General features: G+C 44.6%; 1 protein-coding gene across 3 annotated transcripts in view; it reads right to left on the bottom strand.

Annotated features, from left to right (window-relative positions):
• LOC126203953 (hsp70-binding protein 1) overlaps positions 1-17,761 on the bottom strand; it is a 57,356-nt gene that overhangs the window by 14,591 nt on the left and 25,004 nt on the right. For all 3 annotated transcript variants that reach the window (XR_007540428.1, XR_007540427.1, XM_049938347.1), the window contains exon 5: positions 9,889-10,097. Coding sequence is in view for 1 of the 3 variants with exons in the window: in XM_049938347.1 (XP_049794304.1) it covers positions 9,889-10,097 (209 nt within the window). In the remaining 2 variants the exon portion in view is untranslated. The remainder of the gene's footprint in view (positions 1-9,888; positions 10,098-17,761) is intronic.

Here is a 17,761-nt window from a genome sequence, read left to right as displayed (position 1 = left end):
AAAGTAATTTCCCTGCAGTGATGGCTGTTGTTCACTGTTGCAATGACTGCTGCTCTGACACCACTGACATCTCGAGCTGCAATGGGAACTAAATATAGATAATTACGTATTCAACGGGAGTGGATCTTACCTTTTCAAGATAAATCATCAAGCATAATGATCACAAATATTTTTCACACAGTTTTAGTAGTAAAAAAAAAGACATGTCATTGAATTCTAGCCAATATCTACTGCGGTAATATCGAGTCTCATGTCGTTTGTGCTGTACAGGAGGTTTCTGTATGCAGCCAACATAATTCCTTTCTCATCATCCATGTTCACTCGAAATGCCACTGACTCAGCTAGTTTGCCTGCATTGCTTCCCTGTACTTGTTTCAAGTATGGCTCATAAAACAGTGATGGACTGGCATTGAATGAGTCTGGCAATCCTTGCCTCAGCAAGATTTTCAGAACTCAGGCGGAAACCAGTGGAACATGAAAGGCTTTATGAACCATTAAATTAGTGTTTAGTACTGTTATAGTTTGGTTCCTTCAATGGTTCTTTGTACCCTGCTCAGTACAATACTTGAATTTGGTGTAATAGCTGCTGCAAAAAGGTAGGAATTAAGGAGAAGGGACCTGGGTAAACTGAAAGAACCACAGGTTGTAGAGTGTTTCAGAGGGAGCAATAGGGAGTGACTGACAACAGGGGAAGGGAATACAGTAGAAGAAGAATGGATAGCTCTCAGAGATGAAATATTGAAGGCAGCAGTGGATCAAGGAGGTAAAAAAAAATGAGGGCTAGTAGAAATCCTTGGGTAACACAAGAGATATTGAATTTAATTGATGAAAGTAGAAAATATAAAAATGCAGTAAATGAAGCAGACAAAAGGGAATACAAACATCGAAAGAATGAGATTGACAGGAAATGCAAAATGACTGAGCAGGAATGACTAGCTGACAAATGTAAGGATGTACGGGGTGTCCAAAAAGTCTCTCCGCAGTGCCATATGATTGTTAGCCACACGTGCCGTATGAGTGTTTGCCTGCCTGGGTTACTTCCCTTCAAGTGGAATCTCCCAACATTCCACTGTTTTGTTTAGATCTCAGCCAGCATCAGTATTATCGTTGGTGTGTGTCATTACGTGTTGATGTGAACGTTTAAGTTTAGTTCCTTTGTTCATTTGTTTCGTTTTTGTTACTGTTAAAATGCTAACCATTGAAGAGCGCATGTTTTTGGTCGATCAAATGTTCAAAGCTGGGGGTAAATACACAGTCTCAGTTTGTCAAACATTTAATTTGGTTTTCCCGGAGACAACACTCCCACATCACAAAACTGTGCGAGATTTGACTAACAAATTTCGAAGTACTGGTTCAGTGACAGATGCACTGAGAAATGGTCATCGTAGCATTTTGTCTGAGGCTATACTCGATATTTCTGATAAAATGTCCACGAGTCCAAACAAGTCGGTAAGAAAACTCGCCCAGGAAATCGATGTTAGTGTCAGAACAGCCCACACAGCAGTCAGGAAAAAATTAGAACTTTTTTCATACAAAGTGACAGTCATGCAAGAACTGAAAAATACTGATCATGGCAAGAGACTGCATTACTGTCAATTGTTCAAAAATTTTGTTCAGCAAAATGGAAGGGATATTCTTAATGAAACATTTTCCAGTGATGAGGCATCGTTTTATTTACCCGGGTTCATGAAATTGCAAAATTCTCGTATGTGGAGTACTGCAAATCTATTTTGTATTCACGAGGAACCACTTCATTCTGTGAAAATAGGAGTTTGGATTGAAATTTCTAGACGTCGGATTGTGGGTCCCATATTTTTCAATGAAACAATAAACACACGATACTGCAGTGATATTCTGTACCCACTCACAGGAGAACTTGTGTTTAGTGAAATACTGACTGGTTATTTTCAACAAGATGGTGCAACCACGCATACAGCTCGCGTTTCAATGTCACTGCTTGCTGATGCTTTTGGTGATCGCATAATTTCCTAGTGACTTTGGCCTCCACGATCTCCTGACTTAACACCACCTGTCTTTTTCTTCTGGGATGCAGTGAAAGCAACTGTCTATAAAAACCATCCAAAATCTACCAATGAATTGAAAACTGCAATGTCCACTTTCACTGCTTCTGTTACAGAAGAATTGTTACAGCTTGTGTTTGGAAACATGACTAGACGAATTGAATTGTGTATTCAGCAACAGGGGGGACACTTTTAACATTTAATGTGAAAATTTGTAAGTACAAATGAATATTAAATAAATTAATAACTTGTATTGCACTGAGTTTCATTTCGGTATATTCACTTACTGTGTCATATGGCATGCGCGGCTAACAATCATATGGCACTGCGGAGAGACTTTTTGAACACCTTGTAGAAACATACATTACTCGGGGTCAGACAGATGCCACCTACAGGGAAATTAAGGAGACCTTTGGAGAAAAAGAGAACCACCTGTATAAATATCAAAAGCTCAGATGGAAAACCAGTCCTAAGTAAAGAAGGGAAAGCAGAAAGGTGGAAGGAGTATATAGAGGGTCTAGGGAAGGGAGATGTACTTGAGGGCAATATTACGGAAATGGAAGAGAATGTATATGAAATTGAGATGCAACAGATAATACTGCATGAAGAATTTGAAAGAGCACTGAAAGACCTATGTTGAAACAAGGCCCTGGCAGTGGACAATATTCCGTTAGAACTACTGATACCTTTGGGAGAGTCAGCCATGACAAAACTCTTCCATCTGGTGAGCAAGAGTTATGAGACAGGCGAAATAACCCCAGATTTCATGAAGAATATAATAATTCCAATTCCAAAGAAAGCAGGTGCTGACAGTTGTGAAACTTACCAAACTATCAAAATTTAATAAGTCACGGTTGCAAAATATTAACATGAATTCTTTACAGAAGAATGGGACAACTGGTAGAAGTCAACATCATCAGGGAAGATCAGTTAGGATTCCAGAGAAATGTACGAACACGTGAGGCAATACTGATCCTAAGACTTCTCATAGAAAATAGGTTAAGGACAGGTAAACCTACGCCAATAGTATTTGCAGACTTACAGAAAGCCTTTGACAAAGTTGACTGGAATACTCTCTTTGAAATTCTACAGGTGGCAGGGGTAAAATACAGGTAACGAAAGGCTATTTACAATTTGTACAGAAACCAGATGGCAGTTAGAAGAGTCGAAAGGCACGAAGGGGAAGCAGTGGTTGAGAAGGGAGTGAGACAGGGTTGTAGCCTATTGCCGATATTATTTGATCTGTATATTGAGCAAGTAGTAAAGGAAACAAAAGAAAAATTTAGAGTAGGAATTAAAATCCACGGCGAAGAAATAAAATCTTTGAGGTTTGTTGATGACATCGTAATTCTGTCAGAAACGGCAAAGGACTTGGAAGAGCAGTTGATTGGAATGGACAATGTCTCAAAAGGAAGATTTAAGATAACCATCAACAAAAGTAAAATGAGGATAATGGAATTTTGTCTAATTAAATCAGGTGATGCTGAGGGAACTAGATGAGGAAATGAGACACTTAAAGTAGTTATGAGTTTTGCTATTTGGGAAGTAGAATAACTAGTGATGGTTGAAGTAGAAAGGTTATAGAATGTAGACTGGTAATGGCAAGGAAAGCATTTCTGAAGAAGAGAAATTTGTTAACATCCAGTATAGATTTAAATGTCGTGAAGATTTTTTTCCGAAAGTATTTGTATGGAGTGTAGCCGTGTACGGAAGTGAAACACAGACAATAAACATTTTAGACAAAAAGAGAATAGACGCTTTTGAAATGTGGTGCTGCAGAAGAATGCTGAAGATTAGATGGGTAGATCACATAACTAATGAGGTACTGAATAGAATGGGGGCGAAGAGAAATTTGTGACACAACCTGACTAGAAGGGATCAGTTGGTAGGACACATTATGACGCGTCAAGGGATCACCAATTTAGTATTGGAGGGAAGCATGGGGGGTAATGCATTAAGCAGATTCAGAAGACTAGGTTGCATTAGTTACTTAGACATGAAGATACTTTGCACAGGATAGAGTAACATGGAGAGCTGCATCAAATCAGTCTTTGAACTTAAGACCACCACCACAATAACAACAACAACATAACAACAACTACTACTACTACTTTTACTACTAACAACACTATTCACAGTCAACCAGTAGCCCCACCCGCTGTGGAAGTGCCAGGAATAAGTTATCAGATTAATAGTGAATGCCTGAATGGTATGCGAATCCTGATCCCTCTTTAAGTACATTGCTGGTTGTGGTATCTGAGCAGACCTTATGGATGGACTCAACACCGCAGATTGTTATGCAATAAGTACCACTGAAAGAAAGGCTACATCTGGGAGCTTTAGCTTACCAATAGCTTCACAGTTGTTACTGAGAAAGATAGTTTTTATCTCTTACTATGATTACGTGCTGCACTGAATGTAAGTAACAAGTTAAACCTGTGAACCTCAACATCTGAAAAGTATTTCTCATTAGTAACATATGACCTTGAGAGCTTGGATAAGTCAAAACTCCTTACTACGCAATTTCTATTGGAGATGCTAAACGTGTAGCACTATAGGAGAGCATTTGCAGAGTTTGGAAGTAAGTTCGAACTTTGAGCAACTCTGTCAAAATGTTTGGCGGTGCACTTAATTTGTCACATACATTCAACACGGAGTAAAAGATTTCTTTTTCAGAACTGGTAATGTTAACTACAGTATAAAGTTGTTTTTGTTCATGTGCAATGTACAAGAAATATTAGCAAATTAAGTGCAATACAAGAATATTGCAAGTTTCATAAAATAAGTTAGGAAGACAGTACGCTAAATTAATTGTTGTTAAAATTTTATGCATCACATTAATTATTACTGGTGATGGTGTTAACAATAATCAAATAATTATGTGATTACAATATTAGAGAAGGAAAGTGGGTACTCATTGTATAGCAGAGATGCTGAGTTGTGATAGGCACAACAAAAAGATTCACAAAATTATAGCTTTCGGCCATTAATTTGTCAGCAATAGACACACATACGCACACACTCCGCAAATGCAACTCGCACACATGTCTGCAGTCTCAGGCAATTGAAACCACTCTGTGAGCAGCAGCACCAGTGCATGATGGGAATGGCAACTGGGTGGGGTTAAGGTGGAGGCTGGGGCGGGGAGGGATAGTATGGTAGGGGTGGCAGACAGTGAAGTGCTGCAGTTTAGACGGAGGACAGTAGAGAACTTCTCCCTCATTGGTCCTACTCAACCCAACAAGTCACCTTCCTAGATGTTGACCTCCACCTCAGAAATGGCTACATCAGTACCTCTTTCCATATCAAACCTGCTAATTACCAGCAATACCTCCACTACGACAGCAGCCACGCATTCCATACGAAGAAGTCCCTTCCGTACAGCCTAGCCATCTGTGGTCATTGCATCTGCAGTGACGAGCAGTCCCTCTCGGAATATACCGAGGGTCTCAATGAAGCCTTCACTGACTGTAATTATCCTCCCAATGTAGTACAAAAACAAATCTGCCATGCCTTATCTTTCCGGCATCCCACCACCTCCCAAAGTCTGGCCACAGAGAAGCATTCCCCTCGTAACTCAGTACCATCCAGGACTGGAGCAACTGAATTACATTCTCCGTGAATTACATTCTCCGTGAATTACATTCTCCGCCAGGGTCTCGATTACCTCTCGTCGTGCCCTGAAATGAGAAATGTCCTGCCCACTATCCTTCTCACCCCTCCTACAGTGGTATTCTGCCGTCACCCGACCCTACACAATATACTCGTCCATCCTGACACAACCCCTGCTCCCAGTCTCTTACCTCATGACTCATACCCTTACAACTGACTTAGGTGCAGGACCTGTCCCATTCCTATCACCACCAACTCAAGTCCGGTCACTAACATCACCTATCCCATCAAAGGCAGAGCTACCTGTGAAACCAGTCATGTGATTTACAACAAGCTAACCACTGTGCCGCATTGTATGTAGGCATTACAACCAACAAGCTGTCTCTCTGCATGAATGACCACCGACAAACTGTGGCCAAGAAATAAGTGGATCACCCTCTTGCTGAACATGCTGCCAAACACAATATCTCTCATTTCAATGACTGCTTCACAGCCTGTGCCACATGGATCCTTCCCATCAACACCAGCTTTTCTGAATTGCGCAGGTGGGAACTTTCCCTGCAATACATCCTGCGTTCCTATAACTGACCTGGCCTCAACCTTTGTTAGTCACACTGTCCTCATCAATCCAGCCCCCTCCCTGTTCCCATTCCAGCACTACACAGCTGTCATTTCACCGCCACACCCATTCTTTTAATTTCTTTATATTTCTCTCTTTTCCACTACTCTCCCCCCTCCCCACCTTCTCTCCTGCCCTCTGTCTAAACTGCAGCACTTCACTGTCTGCCACCCCCACCATACTATCCCTCCCCCTCACTGCCCTAACCTCCTCCTTACTCCCACCCAGTTGCCACTCCCATCATGCACTGGAACTGTTGCTCGCAGAATGGTTTCAGTTGCCTGAGACTGCAGACGTGTGTGTGTGTGTGTGTGTGTGTGTGTGTGTGTGTGTGTGTGTGTGTGCGTGTGCGTGTGTGTGCGCGCGCACGCGCACGCTTGTGTGTGTCTATTATTGACAAAGGCCTTAATGGCCGAAAGCTATAATTGTGTGAATCTTTTTGTTGTGCCTATCGCGACTCAGCATGTCCGCTATATGGTGAGTAGGAAACTTTCCTTCCCTAATACTGTTACATTCCATCCTGGATTTTCCATTGTTTAATTGTTTACTTACATATGTTCATATCCAGAATTGCAAACAAATTCTTCATTTCTATTGAACAAGTTTGTAATTAGTGATTTATCTTCATGGCAGTTTTAAGGAATTCTGAGAGTTACTTTTATTATATGGCCCGAAATATACTTAGAATTAAATACAGTAATTTTGTATAGTTTTGAGATTATTGTGTTGCCCGCACTTTATTTCAATGAAAATTATGGGGAAAATTGTATGAAATACAATTACATAACACAACTTCTGCCTGTCACTTGTTCATACTAACAGAGCATTGTCAACTCTTCATTAAATGGCATCCTACACTTTTTATGCAAGTTTTTAGCATGAACACTTCACAAGCTCTGTTATCACACATCTGACATGCAGAAGAGTTATGTCTAAATAACGCATACAGTTTGCAGTATGCAGCACTGTACTGATAATATGAACTAATACACCATCAGTAATACTGAATGAACTGAATATTAAACAATTACAGGACAAAATATTAGTCACCCATCTCCCTCTTACGAGAGCACACTGGTATCAAGTGATGATGTGACCAATGCGGACATAGGTCATGACAGTGAAGTGATGTGTGTATATATACTAGCAGGTTGTACAGAACCAGCATGATAAGATGGGTGAAAATGGAGATTTAATAAAATGGCAGAAGGGAGCTATTGTATTTGGATGTGTCCAAGACCACGTTGTGAATTAAGTTGTCAGATTTGGTGATGAATCGATGTGGGCTGTCCAACATGTCTGCAAGGAATGGAGTACCACTTGTAGCCATGAATGAGGGCACTTCAAAACGTAAGTTACACATTATAACACTGTGTAACACTTCAAAGTGATTCAGGTACATGATGCTATCTTTCAATACAGTTACCAAGTTTCCAATAACTGTCAGAATGTTCTGGCAATTGTTCAATACCTCAACACCGGATATCTACTCCTTAAGTCATGGAACCATTTCTGAAGCAACGTGTGAATGATCTCATTGTTGGAAAATCTCCTTCCACTCAGACGCTATTTCAGCTTTCTGAAAATGGTGAAAATCATATGGTGCAAAATCTGGACTTCCTGATAAGCATCATCTATGACTGTGTGGCCTTGGCACCATTTCACTATGGCTGGACCTGACACAGCATTTGATCTGTATACTGCCAGAATTTCAAGGTGAACCTGTATGCAATTTCGACTTTTGTCCACAAGAATTGTACTGTACTGTGCACTTCTTTCCAAGAACAATACGAGACTGGAATAGAAGGGAGAACCGATAGAGGTACTCAAGGTACCCTCTGCCACACACTGTCAGGTGGCTTGCGGAGTATGGATGTAGATGTAGAGATACATTTCCAGTTACCACACCATTTCACACGCACACTGTTATGTGTACTGCCTAAAACTGCCAGCACAAAATGCAGAACATGTATTCTCACCTGACAATATGTTAGTGTGCAGTGGTCTTAGTGTGGGATCAGATGTGAGTTACTTTCTGAAATCCCTATGTAACACAGCTTAAGAACAGCGACTGTAAAAGATCTGCAAGAGATCTGGGACAAATGTCACACCTCGTCAGTGACAACTGGTTTCAGATCTGACAAGAATTGCAACTAGCAGTGAATGCAGGTCCATTTCAGCCAGCTTTCGAGCAAACAATGTGAAGGGAACTGCATTCAATGGATATTTGCAGACTGAAATCTCACAAAAGGCCATTGCTCACAGTGGGACATAAAACTGGAGTGGAAGCTTTTAGTATATCCAATGGGTCGGCATTTTGCCTCTTTTCAAGAGAGACAAGGCACTAAGTCACTTGATGGTCCAATAAAGTGTTTAGCTCACAGTGTGTAGAGGGTGTAGTTTACTCTGGAAGCGATTCTGTGTTGTTTTGGGATTGTGTTTTTGTACCGTGATGTAACGTTAGCTAGGATGTTTTATTTCGACATTCTCAGTGACCAAGTGCTACCCTTTCCTGTACATCTTCATGATGAGTAAACTGTGAACATTTCCATCTGCCAAAATCATAACATCCATGTTCACATGGCTTCACGTATTCGTCATCGGGCACCCAACTGTACCTCAATTGGCCTGCTAAGTCGTCTGATCTTAACCCTGCAATAAATTTCTGGGACTGTAGCACTCAACATCCTTGCAATTTGGTAGTTATAAAGGATTATAATTATCAGTGAGTGGCTTCTTTGGGATATGGCACATTGGATGAAACTTGCAAATACTCTTCCTCCCAAAATTGAGGCCATTATGAAGGGAAGATGTGTTATGCTGTATTAGCATGATATCTCAAGGGAGTGATAACTTTTTTGGCAAGTGTGCTTATGAAAACATATATTATTGCAGTATACGGTTACTCATTTAATTACAATTCTAATTTAAGTCAGCTAGTCCATTCTGGGTCATATAACACCCTGAGAAAATCACAATATCTTCGGTTAAAAATCACGAGTAGTTGTAGAACGCTCTACATGATGAATGTCAATACCTGTATTTATGAATATCAATTAATCATGTATTTCTTGCTAGTAGCTTTGATATGCCTGAAATGGGTGACACCATTTTAACGGACTTCTGCTACTCAATTTGTGTGATTTGTCATCTAATGAGAGGTATCATGAGATCATCACTCCCTTCACCCCCCCCCCCCCCCCAAACTCACACACTAAATGAGCTCGACTACTATGTTGCCAATGCAATGAGACACATGTCATTCAGAGAAAGATGCGGAATGCAGCCAACAATGGTCTACTTAAGGACCCATACTATTATTTAAACTGTGGTGATTTAGCGAAAAACTATGAGAAACCTAAATCAAGATAGACAGATGATATTTGAGTCTCAGTCCTCCAGTGTCTTAATCATTATGCTAGCTTGCATAAAATGTATAAAAAAGGAGAGGAGAATATTTGAGGAGAGGAGCAATATTTGATCCCTTTTAAATAGTTTAAGTATAAAACTATATTTGATGACATTCCAAGAAGCAAAAATAATTTAAGAATATCTTCAAACACAGATTATGTAGGCTTGAATGATGTAAACTTGTTGCAACAGCTGTTTCAGGTTGTATTTCCCATTTTTACTTACTCTGAATTCCTCCTTGCCAGACACGTTTTGCATAAGCTGGAACAGTTTATCGCGAAGATGCAGTTCTGGCCTCCGACACTCTTGCTGAGATAATTCGTGATCTGACACAAGTGCAACAACTGCTGATAGCAGATGTTCAACAGCTGGGCTTCCCTCTGGTCCAACCAGTCCTATGAGCTGTTCTATAAATCCCATCTTACAAAGCTCATCTGAGAACAGAGATTTGACAGATATTTTACATCTGTTATATTTTGAACATAAGTATAGCAATGACAGTCAAAAGTACACATTTGCGTACAAGAGAAAGAAAAAGGATAAACATGATTTATTACTGCTTATAATATATGCTACGCTGTTACTGCTGTACCATTCTGCATGCAGTTTGTGTTAAGCAACAATTATGTATGCCTTTGTTAAATAAAAATCTTACACAGCTATTTATGCACATTATTCATTGTAAGACTAAACTGTTCTTAATCAAGAGTCAATGAGATGACATGCTGAGTAGTGAGCAGATGCCCAGCTGAATAGTGTTCTCAGCTTTTGAATATGATCAGGCCTACATATTTAAGGTACTCATTAGTTTTCTAGCTTCTAATTGTAATTATCACAACACTAATATTATTATTGGAATTATTTTTTCTTGAAGAATGGCAACATCCATCAAAAGCTGTGTAGATTTATTCACAGATGACTAGTTAATCAATTGTTTTTAGTTTAAGCATGTCACGACTGCAACTAAAAACAGTTATGTATTTGATGCCAAGGACTTTTCATTAAACTTGATGCACTGTTAATTCATGACAAAGATGCTTGCTTGACCAAAATTCACTGTCCATGAATAAATATACACTATACCAGCGACCTCAGTAGTCATTACACATCTTGAGAGAGCAGAATGGGGTGCTCCACGGAATTCACGGACTTCGAACGTGGTCAGGTGATTGGGAGTCACTTGTGTCACATGTCTGTACGCGATATTTCCACACTCCTAAACTTCCCTAGATCCGCTGTTTCCAATGTGATAGTGAAGTGGAAATGTGAAGGGACACGTACAGCACAAAAGCGTACTAGCTGACCTCGTCTGTTGACTGACAGGGACCGCCAACAGTTGAAGAGGGTCGTAATGTGTAATAGGCAGACATCTATACAGACCATCACACAGTAATTCCAAACTGTATCAGGATCCACTGCAAGTTCTATGACAGTCAGGTGGAAGGTGAGCTGCTCATAAGCCACACATCACGCCAGTAAATGCCAAACAACAGCTCGCTTGGTGTAAGAAGCGTAAACATTGGATGACTGAACATTAGAAAAATGTTGTGTGGAGTGACGAATCACGGTACACAATGTGGCGATCTGATGGCAGGATGTGGGTATGGCGAATGCCCAGTGAACGCCATCTGCCAGTTTTTTTTTTTTTTTTTTTTTTTTTTTTTTTTGTGGTTTTAGGGCGCAAAACTGCTATGGTCATTAGCGCCCGGTCCGTGACTGAGGAAATAATAAAAACCGAAAATGGAAAACAGCAAAAATGGGAACGAAACTCAAAGAATTAGAGACACTAAAAGCAGAAACAAGGCTTAAAAGTCCACTACAGAGAGGGCTTGGTGGTCCCCCGATAAAACTTCAAATGACTGACGTCATTTCACTGTCACTAATAAACTGGAGAACGCGGTCAGCTGAGCGCGTGTCATCTGCTAAAATCAACGATAGATCAGGCGATAGCTGTAGACGGGAGCGTAACGGATTAAAATAGGGGCATTCAATTAAAAGGTGTCTGACCGTCCACAGCTGAGAGCAGTGGGGACAGAGTGGGGGAGGATCGCCGCTTAAAAGATGTCGATGGCTAAAAAGACAGTGCCCTATCCGGAGTCTAGCTAAAATTACCTCCTCCCGACGACGCGTTCGGGAGGAAGAGGTCCAAGCGCAAGGAAGGGCTTTCACTTCCCGCAATTTATTGCGGGGAAGTGTTGACCAACGCGCATGCCATAAATGAGCAACTTTGCGACATAAACCGCTCCGTAGATCGGTGAAGGGAAGCGACTGAATAGCTGGCCGAGGAAGAGAAACTGCAGCCTTGGCTGCTATATCAGCCGCCTCATTCACACAGATACCAGCGTGTCCCGGGAGCCAGAGGAATGCCACCGAGACGCCCCCCAGGTGGAGCAAGCGCAGACAGTCCTGAATCCGGTGGACCAGAGGGTGCACAGGGTAAAGAGCTTTGAGACTGAGGAGAGAGCTGAGAGAATCTGAGCAGATTACGTACTGTATCCGCTGATGGCGGCGGATGTAGTGGACAGCCTGGAGAACAGCGAAAAGCTCCGCAGTATACACCGAACACTGGTCGGGAAGCCGAAAGTGATTTGGGGCGTCGCCAACAATATAGGCACTCCCTACACCCAACGATGTTTTCGAGCCGTCGGTGTAAATAAAGGTGGCGTCCGTCATTTGTGCACATAGAGCAGCAAATGCCCGACGATAAACGAGTGAAAGTGTACCATCCTTGGGAAATTGACAAAGATCACGGAGCAGACAGATCCGGGGACGGAGCCAAGGCGGTGCTGTACCCCAAGTTGTCAAGAAGGTTTTAGGAAAGCGGAAGGAAAGAGAATGGAGCAGTTGACGGAAGCGGACTCCCGGGGGTAGTAGGGAGGAGGAGCGGCCTGCATACCCTACATCAAAGGAGGCGTCGAAAAAAGGGTCATGGGCTGGATTAGCAGGCATGGAAGACAGATGGCTAGCATAACGGCTCAGAAGGACCGCTCGCCGATTGGACAGCGGAGGTTCAGCAGTCTCAGCATAAAGGCTTTCCACAGGGCTAGTGTAAAAAGCTCCAGACGCTAAACGTAATCCACGGTGGTGGATAGAGTCGAGACGCCGAAGAATAGACGGCCGAGCAGAGGAGTGGACTATGCTTCCATAGTCCAATTTCGAGCGCACTAAGGCGCGATAGAGGCGGAGAAGGACCACTCGGTCCGCTCCCCAGGAGGTACCATTCAGGACACGGAGGGTGTTGAGCGTTCGCAGACAGCGAGCCGAAAGATAGGAAACGTGGGAGGACCAGCACAGTTTTCTGTCAAACATAAGACCCAAGAATTTAGTGACGTCTGAAAACGGAAGGTTGACAGGACCTAGATGTAAGGAGGGCGGAAGAAACTCCTTACGTCGCCAAAAATTAATACAAACGGAAGCCGGTGTCGAGGCTCCAAGAGTGGAGGCGATCGAGACAACCTTGAAGACGTCGTTCAAGAAGGCTGGTCCGTTGAGAGCTGTAGTAGATCACAAAGAGGGAGCCCGAGACGTCAGGAAGGAGACAATCCATAATTGGATTTATAGCGATGGCAAACAGGACAACACTCAGCACGGAGCCCTGGGGTACCCCGTTTTCTTGAGAGAAAGTACGGGAGAGAGTAGTGTTCACCCGCACCCTAAATGTTCGCTCTGCCATAAATTCGCGAAGAAAAAGGGGCAGCCGGCCTCGAAAGCCCCAAGAGAACAGTGTGCGGAGGATGCCTGTCCTCCAACAGGTATCGTATGCTCTCTCCAGATCAAAAAATATTGCTACCGTTTGGCGTTTCCGGAGAAAATTGTTCATGATATAAGTGGAGAGAGCAACAAGATGGTCAACTGCAGAGCGATGCTTTCGGAATCCGCATTGGGCAGGTGTTAAAAGATCGCGTGATTCCAGCCACCAAGCTAAACGGTAATTCACCATACGCTCCAAAATCTTACAGACACTACTCGTAAGAGAAATGGGGCGATAGCTAGAGGGGAGATGTTTGTCCTTTCCAGGTTTCGGAATGGGAACGACGATAGCTTCCCGCCATCGTCTGGGAAAAGTACTGTCGGTCCAAATTCGATTATAAAGGCGAAGGAGGTAACGCAGACTATGGGTTGATAAATGCATCAACATTTGGACATGGATACCATCCGATCCTGGGGCGGAGGAGCGAGAAGAAGAAAGGGCATGTTGGAGTTCCCGCATGGAGAAAACAGCATTGTAGCTTTCGTGATTTTGAGAGGAGAAAGCAAGATGTCGCACTTCCGCTGCACGTTTCTTCGGGAGAAACGCTGGCGGGTAATTTGAAGAGCTCGAGACCTCAGCAAAGTGCTGACCCAATGAGTTAGAAATTGCGACGGGGTCCACTAAGGTATCATGCGCGACAGTGAGCCCAGAGACCGGGGAGAAACTAGGCGCGCCTGAGAACCGTCAAAGCCGACTCCAAACTTCCGAGGAGGGAGTGAAGGTGTTAAAGGAGCCAATAAAGAATTGCCAGCTTGCCTTCTTGCTATCGCGGATGACGCGACGGCATCGCGCACGGAGCTGCTTATAGCGGATACAGTTTGCCAAAGTAGGATGGTGACGGAAAATGCGAAGAGCACGTCGCCGCTCACGTATTGCGTCACGGCATGCCTCGTTCCACCAAGGAACTGGGGGGCGCCGGGGCAATTCGGAGGTGCGTGGTATTGAACGTTCCGCAGCTGTAAGAATAACGTCGGTAATATGTGTGACCTCATCGTCGACGCTGGGAAAGCGACGGTCATCGAATGTCGCTAGAGACGAAAAAAGTGTCCAATCGGCTTGGGCAAACTTCCAGCGTCGCGGGCGCATATATGGCAGTTGAGGCTGCAGCCTAAGGACACATGGAAAGTGGTCACTCGAGTGTGTATCATCAAGGGCGAACCATTCGAAGCGCCGAGCTAGCAGAACAGTACCGATCGCAAGGTCCAAATGAGATAAATTTGTCGTGGAGGCAGACAAAAACGTGGGGACCCCAGTGTTGAGGCAAACTAGATCCGCTTGGTGGAAGACGTCTAGCAATAGGGAGCCACGTGGACAAGGATGTGGAGATCCCCAAAGCGGGTGGTGGGCATTGAAGTCCCCAACCAGCAAATAGGGGGGTGGAAGCTGACCAAGAAGATGAAGGAGATCAGCTCGCGCCATTGGTGTGGACGATGGAATGTAGACAGTACAAAGAGAGAATGTGTATCCAGAAAGGGAAAGACGGACGGCGACAGCTTGGAAGGAACTGTCTATGGGGATTGGATGATAATGGAGAGTATCATGGAGAAGTATCATGAGTCCCCCATGGGCTGGAGTGCCTTCCACAGAGGGGAGGTCATATCGGACGGACTGAAATTGAGGGAGAACAAAGCGGTCATTAGGACGCAGCTTTGTTTCCTGAAGACAGAAGATGGCCGGCGAGTAGGATCGTAAGAGGATCGACAATTCATCCCGATTGGCTCGAATGCCGCGGATATTCCAGTGGATAATGGACATAGGGTGAACAGAAAATGGAGGAATGTGACCAAGGGTGCTGTCAACTCAACGACTGCTCAGAGCTTGCGACCGACAGCATGGAATGGCATTCAGCCGAAGGCGGAAGATCCTGATCCATAGGTTGGTCAGGAGCAGCTCCTGCCACCAGCGATCGGCCGGTTGACCGGCCACCAGCAGTGCGCCTCGGCGACACAGAAGACGGCCGAGGGCGATTTCCGCCAGGTGGCGCTGTGGATGGGACACGCCTTGGCGGAGAAGGAGAGGAACTGGGTTTCTTTGTAGCCTTCTTGGAAGTATGAGGTTTAGAGGAAGGAGGAACCGATGGTGGTGAAGTTGCCGTACGTAAAAACTCTTCACGAGTATGCTCTTTCTTCGAAGACTTGGTGTCTGACTTGTGGGCTCGAGATTTAGCAGAACCCGACGAAGGGTGAGCCAAAGAGTGGGCAGGCGAAAGTGGTGAAGTTGAACGGGCGATCTTTGCGCTGGCCGATCGGACGACCGTGGCACTAAAGGTGAGGTCGCAAGTCTGCGTGGCCGCCTCCTTTGTTGGCCGAGGAGAAGCAAGGACAGTGCTGTATTTGCCTGTCTGAGGCACGGTGGGTTGTCGACTGGCGAATAATTTCCGAGCAGCAAAGGTCGACACCTTTTCCTTCACTCTTATTTCCTGGATGAGCTTTTCGTCCTTAAAAACGGGGCAATCTCGAGAGGAAGCAGCGTGGTCACCCATACAGTTGATGCAGCGAGGGGATGGAGGTGGACAAGCACCCTCATGGGCATCCCTGCCACACGTAACACATTTGGCCGGATTAGAACAGGACTGGCTGGTGTGATTGAAGAGCTGGCACCGATAGCAACGCGTAGGGTTTGGGACGTAAGGACGAACGGAAATTATCTCATAGCCTGCTTTGATATTCGATGGGAGTTGCACTTTGTCAAATGTCAAAAAGACAGTGCGGGTTGGAATGATCTTCGTGTCAACCCTTTTCATAACCCTATGAACAGCCGTTACGCCCTGGTCTGACAGGTAGTGCTGAATTTCTTCGTCAGACAGTCCATCGAGGGAGCGTGTATAAACGACTCCACGCGAGGAATTTAAGGTACGGTGCGGTTCCACCCGGACAGGGAAAGTGTGTAGTAGTGAGGTACGCAGCAATTTTTGTGCCTGGAGGGCACTGTGTGTTTCTAACAACAGGGTGCCATTCCGTAATCTGGAACAAGACTTTACGGGACCTGCAATTGCGTCGACACCTTTCTGAATAATGAAGGGGTTGACTGTGGAGAAGTCGTGACCTTCGTCAGACCGAGAAACAACAAGGAACTGTGGCAATGATGGAAGAACTGACTGTGGTTGAGACTCAGTGAACTTACGTTTGTGAGCAGACATAGTGGAAGATGAGGAAACCATTGCGGAAGAATCCCCCATGATTACCGGCGTCTCCGATGGCGCGCTCCTCCCTTGTGGGGGCCCTCTCTGAGGGCACTCCCGCCTTAGGTGATTGTTCACACCTCAGGTCACACCTCCCGACAAACGGACGGAGGGACCAATCGGCACTTTCGGAAGGTATCAGCTCGGGTAATCACCCCTCCCTGGGCCTGGCCGTTACCAGGGGGTACGTACGTGTCCTACCTGTCTACCCGGGGCGGGGAATTACGCGTTACCCCGTCACCGGCTACGCATGGAAGTGCGTGGGTCGGCCTTCAGACACGCACAGGGAGGAAGAAAGAGAAAGGGAAAGGGAAAGGAAAGAAGAGGTCTCAAACGCCGCAGCGGAGAAAAGGGTAGAGAGAAGAGGTAAGGAAAAGAGAAGGACAAAGGAAGGACAAAGGAAGGACGAAGGAAGGACGAAGACTTACAAGTAAGGAAGGCGAAGAATGTGGTACATTTACAAGCGTCCGTCTCCGGACGTAGGCACAAACCATTCCCCCAGAGGGGGAGAAAAGGAAGGAAGAAGCCAGAGGTGAGGGGGGGGGGGGCGAAGATGGGGGATGGGGAAGGATACGGAAAGGGAAGGTATGCAGCCCGGAAAGGAAGGAAGGCCACATCAGCTCGGGGTCCCGTGCTCGCTACGCACGTATTCACAAAAGAGTTGTGGATCCCCTGGGGGGCATCTGCCAGTGTGTGTAGTGCCAACAGTAAAATTCGGAGGCGGTGTGTTATGGTGTGATCGTGTTTTTCATGGAGGGAGCTTGCACCCCTTGTTGTATTGTGTGGCACTATCACAGCACAGGCTTACATTGATGTAATAAGCACCTTCTAGCTTCCCACTGTTGAAGAACAATTCAGGGATGGTGATTGCAACTTTCAACATGATCGAGCACCTGTTCATAATGCATGGCCTGTGGCAGAGAGGTTACACGACAATAACATCCCTGTAATGGACTGGTCTGCACAGAGTCCTGACCTGAATCCTATAGAACACCTTTGGGATGTTTTGGAATGCCGACTTCGTGCCAGGCCTCACCGACCCACATAGATCACTCTTCTCAGTGCAGCACTCCATGAAGAATGGGCTGCTATTCCCCAAGAAACCTTCCAGCACCTGATTGAACATATGCCTGCGAGAGTGGAAGCTGTCATCAAGGCTAAGGCTG

The sequence above is a fragment of the Schistocerca nitens genome, chromosome 9 (genome assembly GCF_023898315.1).
Source record: "Schistocerca nitens isolate TAMUIC-IGC-003100 chromosome 9, iqSchNite1.1, whole genome shotgun sequence".
Lineage (NCBI taxonomy): Eukaryota > Metazoa > Arthropoda > Insecta > Orthoptera > Acrididae > Schistocerca > Schistocerca nitens.
Note: the sequence above shows the minus strand (reverse complement) of the source record. Positions and strands in the feature narration are given on the sequence as shown.